Raw genomic sequence first — 22,004 nt, 5'->3', positions numbered from 1 at the left:
ATCACTTGAGTAGGCGTTCGAACATTGCACGGACAACTAGTCGAATCACACCAGCGCGTTTGAACCGACTGCATAATAGGCGCGTTACATTCCAGCATTTTAAGAATCTGTATTTTGTCGGATTTCTTTATTTAAACGATTTCCAAAGCGATACCCTAAAATGCGGTCTAGGTAGGCGGCATGCTAGGTTTTAAGGCACAGCCTGTAGTGAGCGAGAGAGAGAGAGAATGAGTTAGAGGGGGAAGGGAGCTGGAGGAAAAGCTCCTCCTCGTCTGAGCCACTCTGGCTGAGGGAGATCGCAGGGAAGTCGGATGCTTTTTCCCCTGTAGAGTGGGAACACCGCGGAGGTGATTCGCCCCAAACAGTCGTCGAGTCGAGTCGTCGGGATTTTAAAAATACACACTTTGGATTCGCCGATTACTGAGAGGCGAGATGAGGGAGAACTTGAGAAAGTAAGTGCAGTGCAGACCCAAATAAATGTCGGCTCGTGCGAGTAACGTTAGAGGACGCCGAGGAGTTTTGCATTCGCCCATCTGCCGTATAGCCGCTGCTTCTTTGCTGTTCTCGTTTTCTTTAACGTTACAGCTTAGCAGGTGCTTGTTCGGGTTTTACATGGAGCCAGGGCATGTCCTCGTATTAGCTAAATGCCCGTTCAGCGCTTGATTCGTTTAATTTTCCAATGCAAAACACATCGATAGTTCCTGATGTTCCTGCTGTGCCTTTCTTGCAGCATGCAGATTGATAAACCTAAAGCGGCGTTCATATTGTCATGTATGTGTTTGAGCTGTATTTGATTGGAAATCCTTATGTTGATAGCGAGGCTTGGCCTTTCAGACTCCTCCATATTCGTGTGCTTTCAATAAGTTAACGTTACGCCACACAGAAGATCACTGTTTTGGTTTTAACCACATACTTACGACTGCGTTTGCATTCAACCATAACCAGGAGCCACAATTAGAGATGTCTACGTGATGGGTGTTTGTGTGGGTACCCTGTGCTGTTAGATGCATGCATGTATGTAGGTGGGCATTCCTCCTCCTTGTCCAAACCCACATTACTGCTATACTTCCGCTCATGCACAGCTTTGAGATGTGCAGGTATGGAAATCTCAGTGGGAAAATTGCCATCAGGCCATTGGCATGCTCTACCGAGACTACCTGAACCTAGAGGGCGCTGCCAGATACTGACAGAGAGCTGCCTGTGGTGCCCAAACATTGTGTAGGGTAGTTTTCAAACTTTTTGATGTCAAAGATTTTCCATTCCTAAAATATGAAGACGGATAGACCTATATATTATGATGTGTACAGAAACTTATTATACCTCTTCAGAAGAAATATTAAGCATGATATAGACATCATGTTTCCTAAATGCATTTTAATTATTTAATTGGCTTTTGTTGAGTCATTGTACTACATGTTGTTGATGTTTTTGTAATTATACATACACTACCATTCAAACGTTTGGGGTCAGTAAGTTTTGTTTTTATTATTATTAATACTTTAGAATCTGAATAGCTTCTAGTGCTTTTATTCAGATGAGATTTGTTTCTTTTTTAATTGATCCAAAGTGACAGTAAGGTTTTTGCATTGTTAAATGTTGATCTTTTTTTGTTAACTTTCTACTCATCAAAGAATCAGTTTCCACTAAAATGTTAAGTAGATTCATCAGGATATTAGGATGATCTCTGAAGGATCATTTGACACCAGAGAAATTCACAATTCAGCATTGCCATCAAAAGAATAAATGACATTTTAAAATATGAAAACCATTATTTGATTTCATTTTTTTAAAGTGCATGCTTAATAGTGAGCATAAGACTTTTATTAAACAAAAACATCTTGCCGACCCTAAAATATTGATTTGTAGTTTATTATGTAGCCTACTATGTGATATGTTCTATTTCTCTGTATTTAGCTGACAGCTTTTTTCTATGAAATTTCAAACCTGAGAAGACATAGATAGATAGGGCTATTTTAGTTTTATTTGTACAGGTATAGAACTTTTCACAAAGAATACTGTTTTAAAGCAGGCAATCTAGATTTATTTATGTATAACAAACTATTATTAAATGTGTGCATAATGCATTTGTTGTCGTAACAAATCTAAAGTATTTTTTCCTTTCTGTTAAAAGTGACTGTGAGGAGAACAAATTAATAGTTATATGCATGGCATCAATCTATGCATTTTGATAAATTCAGAGCCGTTCATAAGGCCATTCACACGAGTTCAGTCTGATTTCATGTGTTTATTTAAAAACTGCTGAAATGATTTCACGATTGAGTTTAAGGAGCTAGAAGGCTTACATTAGTCTCACTGTTGTAAACCGGCTAGTAAACCTATACAGTGTATTACTCTAATATTTATTAAATTTGAGTATAGCAATATGTGTATTAGAAATATAATTTCTATTGTTAGTTCAGATAAATGTTTCACAGGGGTTCCAGGTTAGCAGTATACCTAACAAAGATTGCTATGGTACTTTTTTAGTGGCCCATTTTAAAAGTGATTCCACGCCATAATGTTTGCATTTCAGAGACACTGGTGTTTTTTGCAACCCCTTTTTTTAAAATCCTTTCATACTTTCATTCCGACCTCTTTGACTTTTTCCAAAAATATTTCTTCTGAAAAACAATGCTTGGAAGTTCACTTTCATCTCATTTTTGTTGGTGGTTGGAACCCCAGTTTGTGTTTCTTCCTACTAAAAGCACTGTAGGGTCTGGGTATAATTTATTAGTTTTGAAGTTTCTCAAGCTTATTAGAATTCTGCTGAGCTGCTTGGCTGGCTTCAACCCAAAATCACAAAAACATCCCGGTCCATAGCAACACTTCAAAACAAGGCATCTCAGTAGTGTAAATTGCATTTCCACTAATGGATTCATTTAGAGCCCTTGTAACAAAACAGGCACTGTTGTGAATGTAGAAATCGAAACTCTTTTCTTTTACGATTTATACAAAGACGACCCAGTACAATAACTCGGATGCTCAGAGCTATTCCCATGGATCTAAACAATGGACTTCAAACTGTTTATTCATGGGAAATATCAGATAAAGTGAGTTGCGAGATGAGTTTTTGACTCTAAGTTCCAACAGTCTTTAAATGTTTTCAGTCACTGCCAAATGAACATGCTGCAGGAACACTATTAATTGGGATAAGTTGCAGTTTAGTGAGTTTCAGTCACAAACATGCCCACAATTCTTTGCGTAACTTTGTTTAGTTTTGGCACATTGCCTATTCCGTCTTCTTTACTCAAGAGACCTTAACCTCTGGCATAATGTGACAAAATGTTTGTTTTTTAAAAACATATGCATTATATTGCTAGGGAAAACACATTACAACATAAAAGTCCCTTTCAACTCGGTTTTTTTTTTTTTCATTTCCTTAAAGGCATCTTTCACTCAAAAATGAAAGATCTGTCATTTCTCACGTGGGACTTTTTATCCATGGAACATAAAAGGGATGTTTTTGAAGAACATTCTGATTATTATTTTCAATATAATGAAAGTGAAATAGAAATGGAGGCTATAAAGTATGTAACAGCATGACGGTATCCTAGAATTGCTACAGTTGTTTTCCATATGGACCGATTTTATGATATGTTTATGCTGCCATTTTTTTCGCGTTACCACCCCATTTTTCATTTACTTCCACTGTACTGAAAATAATGGCCAGGCAAGAGTATTCTTTTAAATTCACATTCTGTCTTCCACAAAATAACACAAGTAACAACATGAGGATGAGTAAATAAACTACAGTTAGTATGTTTTTAGCCACTGTCATGATAATCTTACATTATTGGATTTATTAGATGAAGAGTATAACTTGGGTATTCTTGAGCTTGAAGACTACACAGATTTATTGTTTGATGTACAATGACTCAAGGCCTCGTCTTAATTTGTATTACCCTAGATGGATGACACTGTCTCTAGCACTAAATATAGTCATAAGCACTTTTATGGATGTTGTATAGCATCATTTGGTATTTATTATAAAGTATGTTTTTTTCAGACAGAGGTAGGCTAGTGTTTATTGTATTTCATCATGTTTTTGCTTGCAGTCACCAGACCCAAACAACATGTTGGGACCACCCAAAGATGGCAGAACTGTACCAGTCATTAGGTACGCCTGATTCAGATCTGATGTGCATATGGCTGAACTGAATATTAATAGTCATTTCATTATCATTTTTTTAATACTGTTGTCATGCAAAACTGTTAATGGAGATATTCAAGTGGGATTTTATTGTATATTAAAATGTTTTCGTAATTATTCAGCAAGGATATAATAAGTGTATATTTAGCGTCTTTATGTTTACTCTTGGCAACAGTGGCTGTAAAATAATGATTAATGTAAAATCATGTTATAAATAATACTATTGGTGTACAGAAAATTGAAAGGCTGAACCATATTTCTCAAGTCTAATTTGAAGTAGTTATACCTCCCACTTTTGCAGTGTTTGAATCTGTGTGGTAGCATAATTGCCCTTGAATAAATGTCAGATTGTTAGATGAAACATGTTTGATCAGTGTACTTAAAATGCAGAAAATAATTGAATGAAACTAGCTTGATGTTTCTGCTTCCTGTTTTTCAGAACGCAACAAATAAGATCATAATTAGAAATTGTCAAATGCTGTGTTGAGACTGTGACAGTAATGAAATGTTGCATGACCGGTTTGCTAAAATGAACATTTGCCACTAAACAGCGGATCTCAACAACGTCCGGTTCTCGGCATACAGGACGGCGATGAAGCTCAGACGAATGCAGAAAGCGCTCTGCTGTAAGTCCACAAAATGCCTTTTTTCAGTTTGATGGAGAGCTAAAATATTCCTCCTTTTGTCTAAAACCAAGAAACAGCATTGCAACACTTTAGCTTTTTTTTTTCTGTGCACAGTGGATCTTCTGGGCATGTCTGCAGCCTGTGAGGCCTTTGAGCAGCACAATCTGAAACAGAACGAACAATTCATGGACATCATGCAAGTGATCAACTGTCTGACCAGCATCTACGACCGCATGGAGCAGCAGCACAGCAGCCTGGTTAACGTGCCTCTGTGTGTGGACATGTGTCTAAACTGGCTGCTCAACGTTTATGATACGTATGTTCAATCATGTTTTATTATTTGTGTGTTTAACTTACTAGTAACCCCCCTTTTTTGGCATGGAGACAGAAATGACATACCCAAAATAAAAAGGTTTCTGCTCATGATTCTTTCTGACTAGATAAATAATCAACCTTTGTTCACAAAGCTGACACTTTAAAGTTTACTGTTCAGGAATCAGAATCACTCAGACTGTTATGATAATAGAGATATATAAGCTCAAACATAAAAACAAAAATAAAAATATTAAAAACATATGTTTTAAATGTATTTAAAAAAATTTTGATGTAGGAAATGAGTTTGAAAACACAGTGTAGCTAAGGCCACAAGTCTTCCAAAACTTCATAAAAAATGTCATAATCGAATCTGTAAAACTGTGAATTTTATGAAATATTTTCTAAGGCCATGTCATGTGTGTTTTTAGAGAAGGCTAATCAGATTGATTTATGGCCCTTGTCATCTCTGTAAGATCTCACATGTAAACACTGATGTGTGTTTTATATGTGTGTTTGGCTGTGAAAACTGCCCGTTTCATGATTGTATTGTTCTCACCAAACGAGTCTTTCACACCTCCTCCAGGTACGACACATTATCCGCATTATTCTTTTATCATTATTCTTTTGTTTTTATTCCACCTTTATTAGCCTTGATTGTGGTTTTTCAGGCTTTACAAAGCAACAAAGCAGCGATCTCACTTCAGTCTCTCTTTGCATTTAGCCCTTATTTATCAAAAGTCTTACTATAAAAATACAACAAAACATTTTCTTACGACCTTACGTGAATTATTGAGACAAAAATGCATTATGAAGAAGAAAAGCACCTGCTATTAGTAGCATTGTAGCTAACGTTAGCATCTAGCTACAGCAGACAATTTATGAAATTATTAACACACTTTTACTCAAAACTCACTTTAAACCCCGATCGAGTGTTTATAATAACTTCCTTTAGCGATCAGGGATGGAATTTGGTCGTTTACTGTTGTAAAAATATGTTATTTGTAGCCTTTTTCATCGCTGCACAAGTTAGCATTTCCCATGTACATTTTCGATTTTTTTTATTAAAACGCCCCAGATCTCAAGAAATTCTCATACCAAGCTTTACTATCGTAATCGCGGGTTTATTATTTGGATATTTCGTGTGTACAAAGGTGTTTCAGTGTTGTTTTGGCCAGATAACTACCAGGAAGTGTGCAGGAAGCATGTGACACGATGTGGCGGTGTCCATATATGACACTGTAAGATTGACATTTGGCAAGGCCCAATCAGAGTCTGAGTCACACACCGCACGAGCTGTGACTACTGCACGCACACACAGAGATCGCTGGGAGAGGCTGTTTATCATCTGATCGCGTAAATCCGTGGAAAATGAATAGAAATTACGATTCTGTCTGAAGAAATATGAAGTAAACATCAGTAAAAATATCCATATATCTCCGCAGATATGCATCTTTTGTCTATAAATCCTTATTGACGCTGTTCAGTGAGTCTATGTGAACACAAATAAACCGCTGCTGACCTGACTGAATATTAGTTAGTGATTAATTTCTATTCAAAATGTGGCATAATACGGATTTATTATTTTGCACTTCTGACATAAATCACTAAATATCTGTCACTGCAACAATGTTTTATCAAAATATTGGTCAAATATCGAAACTAGAGTCTTTAAACTTTCAATTGATGCACAGTTTGTCCAGATGAAGTAAGACAGTGATGTTTAATGTGCTGTGAAAGTGAAACAATAATAAACTGGGGCCGTCGGCGATGTTCGCACTTAAAGGGGTTAACATGTTAACCAATAGCTCAAATTTATCATTTACTCTCCCTCATGTCATTCCAAATCATGACTTGCTGTCTTCTGTGCAAAGTAAACACAGAGATATTTTGAAGAATGTCCTTGCTGCACTGCATCATTAAAATTCATGAATGAAAGAAGGTCGTGTGAGGTTGTAGCAACATGAGGTTGAGTAAATGATGACAGCGTTTTACATTTGGGGTGAACTAATCCATTAAATCTTTGAACATATGAGTCAGAGAGCATCAGCTGGAGTTGAAGTCAGTTCTCAGCATGTTTCTTCGTAGGATCACACTGAGCCATAAATCATGCAGTGTTTGTACATGGAGGTGGTAGATTCCACAGAAGACCCCCTGTCTGCCCCCCAGAGTAAACCCAGAGAAAAGCATTGGAGTTGTTTTCATTCTAAGTCTTGCAAAGCTGTTATTTAAAGAAGATGGGGTGTTGACATGGTATCTGTGCGTCCTTAAAAACTCTTAAATATATTTTTAAAGCCTTAAAAAGTCTTAAATGGTATAAATAATGAAGTTGTCATTTTAAGAGGTTTTAAGGTTCAATTTCAAAAGGCCATGATTTAATGTTTCAAAGTCAAAATGTGGCGCCATTCTTCAGGCTCACGGTTTCAATAAATACAGTGCATTAATGCTACCGTTGAAGAATTATGACTGTTTACTCTTTTGTGTTTGATTTGAAAGATGTTGTAGGAAAGCATCCCTCTGCACCACCCCATCACAGAAAGAAAAGACTAAAACTATATTTAACATATTCAGTATATAGATTTTACTAGTGTCTAAACAATAGTTTTTTAAAGCACATTATTACCATATCTGCAAAATCTAATTTAAATCATCCTCTAATTAGTATGTATTGATATGGTAGTACATAAACCATTTTAAATACAGACTGAATAAAGCGTGTTTTGATTATTTTAAACTTTTTGCTGATATAAATGGCATTAAGTCCTCATTAAGTAAGTGCCCCAGCCTGTTTAATTATATAAAAGAGAATACACTTTTTTTTAATCACGGGTTTGTTCTGCGTTGGACGTATGATATTAATTGTATTTTTTTTTGTGTGTGCGAAAAATACCCCTTAATGTCTTGAATTTGATTTTAAAAACCCTTCCTGTACCCTGGGTGCACAAAAAAAAAAAAAGTACAGTACTGTATATTTTACCAACTTATGGTGCAGAAACATTGAGAGTACTTTGTTTCTGATCTTTATCTGCAGAACAGAGAGCAAATGACGGTCTTGCTTTAGTCATTTGTCCCCATCTTATTTTTTTTTATTTTTTACTGCAGAGGACGAGCCGGAAAGATTCGTACCCTATCCTTCAAAACAGGAATAATCTGTTTGTGCAAAGCTCACCTTGAAGATAAGTACAGATGTAAGTTTTTCTGCTTCTCTTATGTGCTTCTTTCTTTCTGTTCTGTCTGTAAGCCATAGTAAGAGCCAAGATATTCACTTGGTTTATGGAGCTGTACTGCTAGCGGTTTACAGCTCTCTCAGGTGTTTTACGTGCCTTGTAGTATGTTGTCATTGTTTGCTTGTTAATAGCACTGCTGTAGTAAACACAGTTGTAAAGCTTTGGAGTTTGCTCGTTTCGAGTATATAACACGAGGTGTAATACAACAGCTGCTCAGAAATAAATGTTTACCCACCTAGCAACCGCACAGCAATTGATGGCTTTTAGATCAAGTGTTTTAGTTACACTTCAGAGTGAGAAATTTCTTCCTGTACTCTCTAGTTTTATTCCGAGAGGTGGCCAGTGCCACAGGCTTCTGTGACCAGCGGCGCCTCGGCCTCCTTCTGCACGACGCCATTCAGATCCCCAGACAGCTGGGTGAGGTGGCGTCTTTCGGAGGGAGCAATATCGAGCCCAGCGTGCGCAGCTGCTTTCAGTTTGTAAGTAACCACCGTCTTCATTCATGAGCAGGTTACTGTGGAATAAGCACTTTTTCTGCGTTTCCTGAGTTGATCTTCTTTCGCTCTGATATGAAGGCCAATAACAAACCAGAGCTTGAGGCTTCAGTCTTCCTGGACTGGATGCGTTTAGAACCTCAGTCGATGGTTTGGCTTCCTGTCCTTCACCGTGTGGCGGCCGCTGAGACAGCAAAGCACCAGGCTAAATGCAACATTTGTAAGGAATGTCCTATTATTGGCTTCAGGTATGGACCTTTTCTTTAGTGCTATTATTCAGAATGACTGATTCGGCCTCAGGTGCTTTAAAAGTATCAGCAGTTTTTGTGTGTGTGTGCATTATTAAGCATTGCACCAAACTTCAAGGCAGACTTTGAAAAAGAATAACTTGGTCTGTTTTGAGGCTTGGAAAGCTGCACTGTTTTTTTTCTCATTATTATTGGTGGGAGAACACTGTAGTTCTAGTTCTTTGCATAAAGTATTTTCATGTATTCAACTTTGAATTCAGCATGATATCAACATGACCCTATTCACTTTCTTCCTTGTCTTATGAAGCATTAGTTTGTCTTTTCGTGAGATTTTTTGACTGTTAAACTAATTTTTCAATCTGTTATATTTCCAACGAATAAGATCATGGATAGCATGGGAAAACAATGCTAAAAATCATGAAAGGCATCTATACACTGCTTTGCATTGTTAGAATAGAAAAGTTATCAGATTGATCAAAATGTAAAAAAAATATAGAGACATATCCTAAGCTAATCAGAGCTGCATTTATTTGGTCAAAAATAAGACAAGGTATAATACAGTATAATGATATATTAAAACTTTAAATAAGTGTATTTTATTTTAATCTGTTTTAAAATGTTATTTCTTTTGAAATAGTCTTCTGTCACATGATCCTTCAGAAATCATTCTCATATGCTGATTTGGTATTTGTGTTATTTCTTTATCATCTATTTTGAAAACAGTTGTGCTGCTTAATATTTTTTGTAGAGACACTTTTATAAATATAAAATTCAAAAAAGCTGTTTTTATTTGAAGTAATCTTTTGTATAAAACAAAAAAACACATCTTTTGTAATGTACATTTAATGAATGAAATGCATCTTTGCTGAATAGAAGTAAAAAAAAAAAAAAAACTTACCATCCCCAATCTTTTGAATGGAAGTGTATGTATTGTGTAGGTAAATCATGAAATCATTTTATTTATTTACTTATTTTTGCAGAATTTATCCTTTTTATTAGAATGACTATTATACTATTAGAATCCAGCAGAAGGATTGTTATATGCTCTCTATTGAGAGGATGAGAGAACAGGGAACAGCTCCACCTGGAGGATCAAGACGCAACTACACTTTTCCCGGAAATAACCTTACATGCATGTCCCTTCAGATCCAGAATGTTTTGGCAAAGACTTCAACACTGATCTCACTGTTTGTGTCTGGTCTCTACAGGTACAGAAGTTTAAAGCACTTTAACTATGATATCTGCCAAAGCTGCTTCTTTTCTGGCAGAGTGGCTAAAGGTCACAAGATGCAGTACCCTATGGTTGAATATTGCACACCAGTAGGTTTTTGCTTTTTGCCTTCATAGCATTGCATTGGAAGTTTTGTATCTGGCAATGTCAGTGTGTTTTAAGATTAAAGTACGAGTTATGACTTTTTGTGTCCTTTTACTTCAGACGACGTCAGGAGAGGACGTGAGAGACTTTGCCAAGGTGTTGAAGAATAAGTTCAGGACAAAGCGCTATTTTGCCAAGCATCCTCGCATGGGTTACCTTCCCGTCCAGACCATCCTTGAGGGAGACAACATGGAGACGTGAGATTCGTGCTTTTTATGTGTTTACTTCATCATTTACCATCAGCTACTAATTAGACATGTGACGGCAGATAGGGCCGCTTTTGTGTCTATTATTATTAAAAGCACAGTGCGCATGGCACTGTGACTCCAGATGCTATCAAAAGAGCAGAATTAATGCGTCGAACACATTTAAACAATGGGTAGTTGATCAAAAGGGCAGGTTTTGACTGATTTAGGATCATACTAGCCTATTTTAGTATTATTTATGTACTATTATAAAATTTAATATTTTCAGTTTATTTAAATTGTAACATTTTAATAATTTTATATGCCGGTTTTTTTTCAGGTTTTCATCTGTTTTAATAATTTAGTATTTCAATGTAAGCTTTTTTTTCAGTTAGTTGCTAAGGCAACATTTATATTAGAGTCCTGCACGGGTGACCCGCCAATTTGGCTGAAACGGGTGAAAAATATCCAACTGTGTCGGATACGGGTGCGGGTCGGGTCGGACACAGGGAAACACGGGTTCAAAACAGTCACGTGCAAACGTAAAAATAGGCCTACATTCCACTTTTAAAAAATTATAAAATTATATTGCGCATCGTTATAAAGGTGTTTAAACAACAATACACTTCCACTTGCATGTATTTGACAATCCGAATATCAGATATTTCATTCCACAGCTAACACATTTGTGAATATGGGCCTAATCTAGGCTATCCAGGGTTGTTGTTTTTTTGACTTCGTGCAGCTCATTTACAAATGCGTGCTCTGGCGCAGATCCGCCTCTCGCGATGCTCAGCCGTGAACGATTTAAAAATGGGTGCGTTCGACTTGAAGCACAACCTCAGACGGTGGTATGATTCGCTCTTTTGTTTGTTCTGTTTTCTTTCAGGATCAAAAATACAACAAATGAAAGCGTTTATCTGTATTTCCGACTGATGAGAACTATGCATATATATATTTTCATCTGAAACACTCTAAATAAAACAATTTAACCTGGTCAAACAGTTGCAAACGAGACAAATAAAGATGACTCTGAACACTTGCAAACCTTAGATTGCAGCTGCAAGAGTTTTGCTTGGATTTGTTTTCTGCTTTACTGTGTGCATTGATCATTACTCGTGTTCACAGTAGGAGTGTTTATGCCGTGGAATTATTTTTCCCCCTGTAGAGGAGCAGCTGCAAATGTGTGCAGTCTGTCAGAGTAATAGTAAAACTGTGCTAAATGCACACACGCATTATTCTTACAGCATTTTTTCCCTTTTTTAATTTCAATCCTAACACACAACCAGCAATGTTGAATCAACCTATTTAAAATAAAATAAAATAAAAAACTTTTGGCAAGAGACATCATGATCACTAAAAGAAAATGCTGTTAGGACTGAACTGTCTTGTCACATCAGTGGGTTTGTGTGTTTGGTGCTTCTTAACAATCATGTCATTATCATGCTTTCAATGCATCTACTCGTCCTGTCCATCATTGCATCTTTTTTTTTTGTCTTGCAGTCCTGTTACACTGATCAACTTCTGGCCTGTTGACCATCCGTGAGTACATCCACACACCAACATGCTCACGCACATCCACCACAAGCTGCTTACTGGATCACGTAATGCAAGCCAATGCAGGTTTTTCACATCACACTTACAATATGACACACATTCCTAATTTAAAAATGAAGTGCATTTGATCATCCAAGTTTTATTGAAATTCAAATCTGAAAGTCTAATGGCAGAGTAAATCAGAATTGAGTTTCTACAAAATTCCGTCAGCTCCTATTGGACGATGCTTCATCCACATAGATGGAAATCAGTGCAGTGTCTATTGTTCTATTGGCCAGCAAATTTAAGAAAATCGTATAGCCGTTTTATCACTCCAAAAAACTCAATCTTCTGCTTTTTTATATGAAATTATACACAACTCTCCATGAAACACTCACCTTCCATTGTCAAGACTGTGAGGTCTTTTGGAATGTGTCCATCCCATGGCTTCCACCATTCATCTGCTAGACTAACATGTTACTGTGGTGTAGACACTCTTTTAAAAGGGGTTATCTTTGTTAAATCACTGTAACATACACTACAGTTCAAACGTTTGGCCTCAGTTGTTGTTTTCTAAATAAGAAATGAACACTTTATTTAGCAAAGTGACAGAAAAGACATTCATAATGTTACTAAATATTTTCATATAAAAGAAATTCTGACCTAAGAAATCCTTAAAGTCAAGGTTTCTTCAAAAATATTAAGCAGCACAATTTTTTTTAACATTGATAAGAACATAAGAAACAAATTAGAAGTGACATTTAAAAAATATATTAAAATGGGAAAACAATTTATATATCACAATTTTACTGTTTTTACTGAATTTTTCAAGTAGACTAATTATTTATTTAAATAGACTAATTAAATACTGTATGTGCTGGATTTACCATCAACAGTGTTGGGTATAGTTACTTTGGAAAGTAGTTAGTTAGGTTACAACGTTACCATCAATTAAAAGTAATCAGTTATGATACAGCGTTACCTATTCATAAAAGTAACGCGTTAGAGTACTCATGCGTTACCAAAAATTAAAAGCCGTTTGCAGCGGCTCACACATGACAGACACAGCCCCCGGCCCCTTTAAATGCACCTAGAAGTCGTGACTCCCGACAATGAATAACGTCAGTCATCCGACTTAATTAACACTGCAGGATAACAATAACAGGAAAGACAGTCAGCAATCGGCTATTCCACATGGCGTTTTATTTATTTATTATCACAGAACATATTATTAATCAAAATTCGCACCTAACGTTACCCAGCCCGGGTAGTCTAGGCTACTGTATATAATGAGCACCACAAGATAACTCCTGATTTTTCTTTAACTTTAAATAATGCAGTTATCAAAGTACAAGTATGCTTACTTGTAAACACAACCTTAAACAGGCTTGCAGATTTAAATCCATTTAGAAATGATGAACAACCAGCCAGCCAACGATCTAACAGAAATTAACAGCTGACTGTCAAACAAAAATGATAACAAACCGAATTAAATCCTTCACTGCCACACAGGCAAATGACAAATCGCTTAATAGCCGAACTAATTATTATTAAAGTGTCACTCACAGTCACAAGCCTAAATTCGCTTTAACACAGTCCTCTTACATTTACTCTTCAAAGTAGTGATTAAAACGTAGCGTTAAATTTGAGGTAGAATTTTTGGCGGTCGACAGAAGCTTTTCACCAAAGCAGAGTGTGCATTTTACCGTTATGTTCTTTTCTTTTTCGTTGACAAATTGAAAATAATGTGCGTACTTCCATAAACCAAACGCTGTCCTCTCTGCTATCTTGCCGGGAGTTCGAAAAAAAAACAAAAAAAAAACCCACACACACACAGGGTCAGGCGCAGGGCACAGACGCATCACAGCCATTGACTTCAAGTTCACGATCACAGAGCTTCGGCTCCGCTGATACATCCGCAGGTGGCACAGTAGACCTAGGACTACTGTCTGACAAAAAGCAGGCTGCAGTCAGGATTTTCCTTTCCTTAAAATAACGGATTACTTTTTTTTAAAAAATAACGAAGTTACTGATTACTTACGCACGGAACTAACGCGTTAAGTTACAAATTTCAGGAAAAAAGTAATTAGAGTACTCTAACGCGTTACTTTGTAACGCGTTACCCACAACACTGACCATCAAATACATGTAACTTCTTTTAGAAACATTAATACAATATTACAAGCCCCACACTGTTACATTATATTGTTCATTTGCATATATTCAGCATCATATAATGTGAAAAAAGTTTGCTTTTTTGGCCAAATCAGAAGTTGCAATAAACTATACATCTTAACAGATAGTATGTCACTAAAATCATAGTGGGATAGTAATTCCTGGTTAATGTTATTGTTTTATATCCTTATATTTGATTCTGTCGGATTTATAGCAACCCTGTTTAATTTGTATAGTAATGATCAAAGTTGAATAAAATGTTCTTCCTCTATAATATAATATTGCTATATTTAGTTCATCCGTGATTTTTGACCTTTGCTCTTCTGTCACTGGTAGGCCCTCATCTTCCCCCCAACTCTCCCATGATGACACCCACTCACGCATCGAGCATTACGCTAGCAGGTCGGTCTTTTTTAAGCATGGTTATTTTGGTGTTGCCGTGTGACTGAATATTGTGACGTGCAATGGTACAAATGTGTCTTACAATAGAAATGTTGCTGTGCCATTTATACCATGTGTATTTTAACCTGATAACAGAATATGCATTTCTGAATATGACTGTTTGGTAACAAAAAAATAAATGCATTTGCGTTAATGTTAAGCACGTAAGTTGGAACAGTGGCTGCCTTACTGACATGAACGAATGCACATGCATGAGCTGTTCATGAATGAATACAGAATGATATTGTGTTTTCACAGGTTAGCTGAAATGGAGAACCGAAATGGCTCGTATGTGAATGACAATGTATCGCCCAATGAAAGCATGTGAGCTTGCAACTCTTTTACACTCTACTGTACCTAGTATTATACCGTAAGTCAATCTAATAGTGTGCGTAGAACCCAAAACTGACCTACTTACACCTTGCATACTTTTAACACCCTGTGATTGCCTAAAAACATCAACTTTTAAACTTAAAAATGGGCAAATGTGTCTGTGAAAGTGCTTTTTCATTGGAAGAGTTCCTCTAAAAATCTTGGCATTTCAGATAAATTATAATTTTAGAATAAATTAAAATAAATGTCTCCGATAAGCTCTTTCCACTCTACACTAAACAGTGGAGATCAGTAATGAACCCATGTCATTTTCCCAGTACGCTCAGATTGAATTATTATAAAACGATTACGTGTAAATACTCTTATGCTGCAGTTCTTTGTGGTATTAAGACAATAGGATTGTTTTTAGACCAGCTTACTGCTCACAAGCTAATTGAGCTGATGTATTTTTCTGTTATTAGCAGTTTAAGGCAGCAAATGATAATTGTGATCCTGGTCTTAAGTTGCTGGGGTATATTTGTAGCAATAGCCAAAAATACATTGTATGGGTTAAAATTATACATTTTTCTTTTATTCCAAAAATCATGAGGATTTTAAGTAAAGATCATGTTCCATGAAGATATTTTGTAAATTTCTTACTGTAAAAATATAAAAACAAAGTTTTTCATTAGTAATATGCATTGCTAAGAATTTCATTTGGACAACTTGAAAGGCAATTTTTCAATATTTTTTGCATCCTCAGATTCCAGATTTTCAAAAGGATTTACCTCTGCCAAATACTGTCCAATACTAACCATACATCAATGGGAAAAGTTATTTATTCAGCTTTCAGATGATGTATAATTTCCAAAAATGGACCCTTATGACAATGGATGTGATGTAGTGAACAGGAAATGGAGTGCTGTTGTTGTTGTTGTTATTGTAGGGATGATGAGCATCTGCTGATCCAGCACTACTGCCAGAGTCTGAATCAAGGCTCTCCTCTCAGTCAGCCACAGAGCCCTTCTCAGATCCTCATCTCAATGGAGACTGAAGAGAAGGGAGAGCTTGAGAGAGTGCTCAACGATCTGGAGCAGGAAAACAGGTTTGATCACATATACCAAATATGTCATGTGTTTTTTAAATGAAATGGAAAGGGTGTATCCTGGACTGTATTTTGTTAGCATATGTCTGGGATGACACAATACATTTTTCAGAAATTCATAATACAACCGCTCTCTCTACTTATTTACTTGCGCAGCAATTTTTGAAAATCACGTGTTTTAAGTATGTTGCATTAAATGAGTGATTCTCAAAGTTGGTCAGCAACCGTAAATGTTTTCAGGAAAATGCTTAATGTGAATGGTCACACTTAATTTTAAGGTACAATTCTCACTATTAACAAACTTTTAAATATGACGTTTGACTCAATAAACGCCTAATTTGCTGCTTATTAATAGAAAGGTAGTTGTTAAGATCAGGGATGCAGAATATGTGTTTTATAAGTACTAATAAAAGTCCAGTATGTTAACAATAGGCATGCTAATAAGCAGCTAGTAAATAGTAAAAACTGGTCCATATATTAAAGTGTTACAATGATAATAATACAATGCAGCTAACCGTAATTGTGCATAGTAAATAAACAGGATGATCAGATTTCACAATAGAGATGAAAATGCCCTTGTGTGTGTGTGTGTGTGTGTGTGTGTGTGTGTGTGTATATATATATATATATATATATATATATGAGCTCATCTGCATTTTATAATATTAAGTATTTGATTGTGCTTTCGATAAATGCTTCTCAAATTTAGCTTAGAAGCATTGGGCCATCCAAGTATAAGCTAGCACACACACAAATCTTCCCACGCTGCTGAGTCAAGCACATGGGCTACACATCTGAGTCTAATATTACACACAGTGAGCTATATTAAAATTTTGAGTGCATGAGAGAGCAGAAATAATCGAACAGATTTAATATTGTTTCAAATATGCATTTTCTAACCCTAAAACAATTTTTTTTTAAATAAACAGTACCCTTCAAAGCTACTGTACTTTCAATAAGGTCTCTTATGCTGTCCAAGGCTGCATTTATTCAATTAAAAATACAATAAAAAGTGTACAAATTATTATAATTTAAAATAACTGTTTGCTATTTTAACATCATCTAATTTATTTTATTTCTGTGATAGCAATCTGAATTTTCAGCTGCCGTTACTTCATGATACTTCAGATATAATTTCTAAAATACTTGCTTTGCTTGCATTTATAATTATTATCCATGTTAAAATGGTTGTGCTGCTTAATATTTTTGTGGCAACGGTGATGTTTTTTTTTTTTTTTTATAGGATTCTTTGATAAATAGTCTTTAATGTTAATTTTGTTCAATATTAAAACAGAAGTCTATTTTGCTGCATGCTCTGCCAACCGTGCCATAAAAAAAAAAATAAACCTCAGTCTATGCTAACAGCACATGCTTATGTATTTGTCAGACTCACCCTTTTACTAAAGTCACAATTTTCTAGGCTTCTTTCTGAAGTTGTCTTCCCTGTTGTGCAGGAAGTTGCAAGCAGAGTACGACCGTCTGAAAAAGACACATGACCACAAGGGTCTGTCGCCATTGCCCTCACCCCCACAGATGCTGCCCGTCTCACCCCAGAGTCCACGCGATGCTGAACTGATCGCTGAGGCTAAACTACTGCGACAGCACAAGGGGCGTTTGGAAGCAAGAATGCAGATCCTGGAGGATCACAACAAACAGCTGGAATCACAGCTCAAACGCCTCCGACAGTTACTTGAGCAGGTGGGTGGCGCATATCCTTAAGATTTGATCAGTGTTTATACTCCCTGCCAGTGGAAAACTACTTTTGGAAGTGTTGTTGAAGGAACTCGAGCAGTGGCGTCAGCTCCTGTCTTAAGTCTAAACTTTGCTACAAGTAAATGTCTTCAGATTGCACACTGATCATTTACAAGGCGTATTTCAAATCATAGCTGTGGAATGTAACACTGTTCTTGTGCTTCCTTTTGATTGTTGACAGAAGAAATGAAATGCTCAGAGTATTGTTATATTTTAAATGTCAAGTTTTGGCTTTTAATGTTTGTTATATTTGTAGTTCTATAAATGATGAACTTTGTTGGGAAAGTCGATATTTTTTAGTATATTAATATATATTAAGTATATTTATAGTTGATATTTCTTTTGACTCGATGCAATTCATTCTGGCACTGGACAAGTCAAATGTTTCCTTCAAATTCGGCCACAATGAGGTGCTTAATTATAGCAAATATTTATGCTAAATTTAGACGCTGTCAGGATGAATGTAGAACGTTTTTTGTATAAAGAGCTTGGATTTGGATCTACATGTGCATTTTGTACTGATGCAAGTTCCATGAATTTGTTAAAGAGTCTAAGATTTATTTTGACACAATCTTCCTGAACTGTTTCATCTGTTTAAAGATGTTATTTTTCTGCAACTGTGTGGATTGAAGGCGTCATCAAAGATTTTTTCTTTCTTTTGAGTTTTGAAGTTGAAGTTGTTGTTTTTTTCTTTTTCTTTTTAATAGATGTTTAAACCAAAGACTTGGAACTATAGTGTGGAATAATGTTAGCTTGTGTTGTTTTTTTTGAATGCAGACATGTCTGTTAATTGTCTATTTCTACTCCGAATTATTTCAGTTTAGTCCACAGCACTGTGCAAGCCAAAATGATATTGATTGTGTTAAGTATACAGTCATATTCACGCAAAGTTATGTTTAGCATGAAATACATGTATTTGAAATTAAATTAAATGCATCTTTAAGCAACTCCATATCGAAATGCTGTACTCTAAACATGCAGAGGATTGGTTTGGTTTTGTTGTGTTATTCATTATTATTTGTTGTTTTTGATTTTTGTTAAAAAAAAATGTAAAGCATTGTTTAGTCTTGTTTTTTTTTTCCTGTCCTTATTGGCAGTATACTTTATACCGAATATTTCAACGAAGGTTGAATATTTTCCTACCATACTTGCCACACAACAGGCGTTGTTGATCCTGTCCCTATCAAAGCTGAGGAGGGATGCCAGATCTTTTAGGTGGCCAAAAGAACATTTTGAGCGACTTGTCATTCTTCCTCAAGCAACCCATTTCTCTGGGTAATTTGTTTTTGGAGTTTGTTTGATGTCAGCTTCTTCAGAAGTCTCCTCCTGCTCGAATAGAAGGGAAATCAGATATTTTGTCTGCATCATGTCTTGATGAATGAAGCGTATGTCTCAATGCTTACTTCAAAAAAAACCCAAAAAAAACATTAGTCGACTGGGGGTCTCTGCCAAATGGATTCATATCAGATTTGTTCTTGAAGAAATGGCTTCATGTGTTCTCTGTGGACCCTTTGAACTAAAATCTCACTAGACTCCAGCTCCTTCCAGTGGCCGACTTGGCCGAAGCTTGAAGAACCAGACTCAATAAACGCGAGGAGATATATTAGCTCTCACTTTGTTCAGAGCCAATGGAGTTTGGCTTCACTTCATTGATGTTGTTTTTCTTTTTGTTGTTGTTTATAACCCTCAGCTTCGGTTTTCTTTACATTTGCAATCAAGCCTTTACCTACCAGTGTATGTTCTTGTTTTAGTAGCATCAGTTTTTATCTCTGTTATATGCTAATAAACATGTTCTTATGTTTAACACATGCCCATGTGTTTCGCTTGGCAAATATCTCAAAGAAGACCAAATGAAATCACCAGAACTGCTACATTTTATTCATGAGGGCTGTTTGGTCTTGTGTTATGAATTGTTAATGGTGGAAGTTTTAAACGCACTCATTACGGCTGTGCAGTGACAAACCAGTTTATCATTAAAGCTGATTCTTTTTAGGTACTGTAATTGTAATTATGTATCAATTATAAGTTACATGAGTAAATAATATAGCCAAAAAGGTGGACGGCTAAAAAAAAACAACAAAAAAAAACAAAAAATGAATTGAAATGTATCAATTCATTTGTATTTCTCAAGGATGCATTAAATTGATCAAAAATGTAATACGGTTTTCTGTTCATCAAACGTTCGTCAAAGAATCCTGAAAAAAAAAAAAAAAAAAATATATATATATATATATATATATATATATATATATATATATATATATATATATAAAATCTGTAACATATATTAAAATAGAAATAGTTGTTTTAATTTGTAATATTTCACAATATTATTGTTTTAACTGGATTTGTATGAAATAAATGCAGCCTTGGTGAACATAAGAGACTTTTGAATGGTGAACTAATTAACGGTAGTACTTAAATATTATTAGATTAAGAATTGTATATGAAACAGAAATTAAAAGTTTATAATATATAATGTGTTAATATATTTGTAATAATATAGTATATTAACAATTTTCAGCCCTGAATATTATTGTACATATGAATGTACAATTTACATGTTTGCTCCAGGGGTTTGTGACATCTGTGACTGTTTTTGAATACGTTAACCGTCTGGGTTATTTTATTTCGATATTTTAGCTGCATCAAGTCCACTATTTTGTGTTTATCCTTGTGTTCTTGTTTTGTCTTGACTGTCTTTTTTCTGAAAAACTGAATGATGCAAAAACACAGCAACTCTAAGAGCCCTTGCTCTTGTTTTATGCTGCAATTGTTAATGTTTTGAGAAAAGTCCTTGGGGAAAAATTCAGTAACTCCTCAATAAATATTTGGAGAGGGTTTCCTGAGGGTTTAAAAACTAGGCAGTAAAAGAATGTGAAGTCTTGGATAGAAAATATTTAACTGAATGTTTTCAAATGAATCTGGAAATACAGAAGTACAACCCAGTGCTGATGTTTGCGTCCAGTCCCCTGCCTAATCTATATGGTTCCTCTCTACCTGTGTCCTAGCCACAGACTGATTCCAAGGTGAATGGCACTGCCCTGTCCTCCCCCTCCACTGCCTCTCCGAGATCTGACACCAGCCTGGCCTCACTGCGTGTGGCCGCAAGCCAAACCACAGAGACCATGGGTAAATGTCCCTAACAACTTCAGTTTAAACCTAACTCATTAAACAGATGGAACTTGTTTTGAAATTTTAAGCAGGCTAAACAATAATGATCAGTGGTATATCAGCATATTGCATATTGATCCTTAGCAAGATAGTGAAATGTATGGAAGCCTGTTTTAGACACAGAATAAAAAGAATAAAGTAATTGCACATTTTTATTTCACAGTTCCGACTTTTCTTGCAGTTCTGAGTTTATATTTCGCAAAGTTAAGGGGAAAAAAAGTCGTAATTGGCCGTTAACGCAGCTGTTAAAGCAGATTTGCAAGACGTAAACTCAGAATTCTGAGAAACAAGTCAGAACTAAAGCATAAATAGAATTCCGACATATGAACTTGGAATTGCAAGAGAAAAAAGTCAGAAATTTATATCTCACAATTATGACTTCTTTTTTTCCTCAGAAAAGTCCAGATTGTGAGACAAAAAAGCTGCAAGTACCTTTTTTTTTATTTTTATTCCTTGACAGAAACAAGCTTCCATAGAAATATGTATGTAGACAGTTGTGTAAACACAATATTTTTTGTTATTCAAATAATAGGCGACACATTTTCTTCCATTATGGTGTATCTTGAATTTTTCTGTGTACAAGTAAAAGCTATTAAAGGGTTACTCCAACCCAAAAAGAACATTTTGTCATTAATCACTTACCCCCCATGTCAATCCAAACCCGTAAAAGCTTTGTTCATCTTCAGAACACAATTTAAGATGTTTTGGATGAAAGCCGGGAGGCTTGTGACTGTCCCATAGACTGCCAAGTAAATTACACTGTCAAGGTCCAGAAAAGTATGAAAAGCATTGTTAGAATAGTCCACTTGCCATTAGTGGTTCAACCGTAACGTTATGAAGCGACAAGAAAACTGTTTGTAGTTGATATTTTTGTTTCATTTGCATTCAAAAA

At 35.7% G+C, this 22,004-nt stretch overlaps 1 protein-coding gene across 10 annotated transcripts in view; it reads left to right on the top strand.

Moving 5' to 3' along the window:
- LOC127949208 (dystrophin) overlaps positions 1-22,004 on the top strand; it is a 113,239-nt gene that overhangs the window by 86,501 nt on the left and 4,734 nt on the right. For 4 of the 10 annotated variants that reach the window (XM_052546230.1, XM_052546228.1, XM_052546233.1 and 1 more), the window contains 14 exons: positions 4,056-4,117; positions 4,702-4,776; positions 4,891-5,092; positions 8,191-8,276; positions 8,637-8,794; positions 8,891-9,057; positions 10,266-10,377; positions 10,493-10,629; positions 12,121-12,159; positions 14,665-14,730; positions 15,028-15,093; positions 16,028-16,186; positions 17,641-17,884; positions 20,950-21,070. In XM_052546230.1, coding sequence (XP_052402190.1) covers positions 4,056-4,117; positions 4,702-4,776; positions 4,891-5,092; positions 8,191-8,276; positions 8,637-8,794; positions 8,891-9,057; positions 10,266-10,377; positions 10,493-10,629; positions 12,121-12,159; positions 14,665-14,730; positions 15,028-15,093; positions 16,028-16,186; positions 17,641-17,884; positions 20,950-21,070 — 1,694 coding nt within the window. Of the gene's footprint in view, positions 1-213; positions 453-4,055; positions 4,118-4,701; positions 4,777-4,890; positions 5,093-8,190; positions 8,277-8,636; positions 8,795-8,890; positions 9,058-10,265; positions 10,378-10,492; positions 10,630-12,120; positions 12,160-14,664; positions 14,731-15,027; positions 15,094-16,027; positions 16,187-17,640; positions 17,885-20,949; positions 21,071-22,004 lie in introns of those variants that run through there. The other 6 variants (XR_008152264.1, XM_052546235.1, XM_052546237.1 and 3 more) reach the window with 5 other exon arrangements.

Source organism: Carassius gibelio, chromosome B1 (genome assembly GCF_023724105.1).
Source record: "Carassius gibelio isolate Cgi1373 ecotype wild population from Czech Republic chromosome B1, carGib1.2-hapl.c, whole genome shotgun sequence".
NCBI lineage: Eukaryota > Metazoa > Chordata > Actinopteri > Cypriniformes > Cyprinidae > Carassius > Carassius gibelio.
This window is presented reverse-complemented; position numbering and strand designations above follow the sequence as displayed.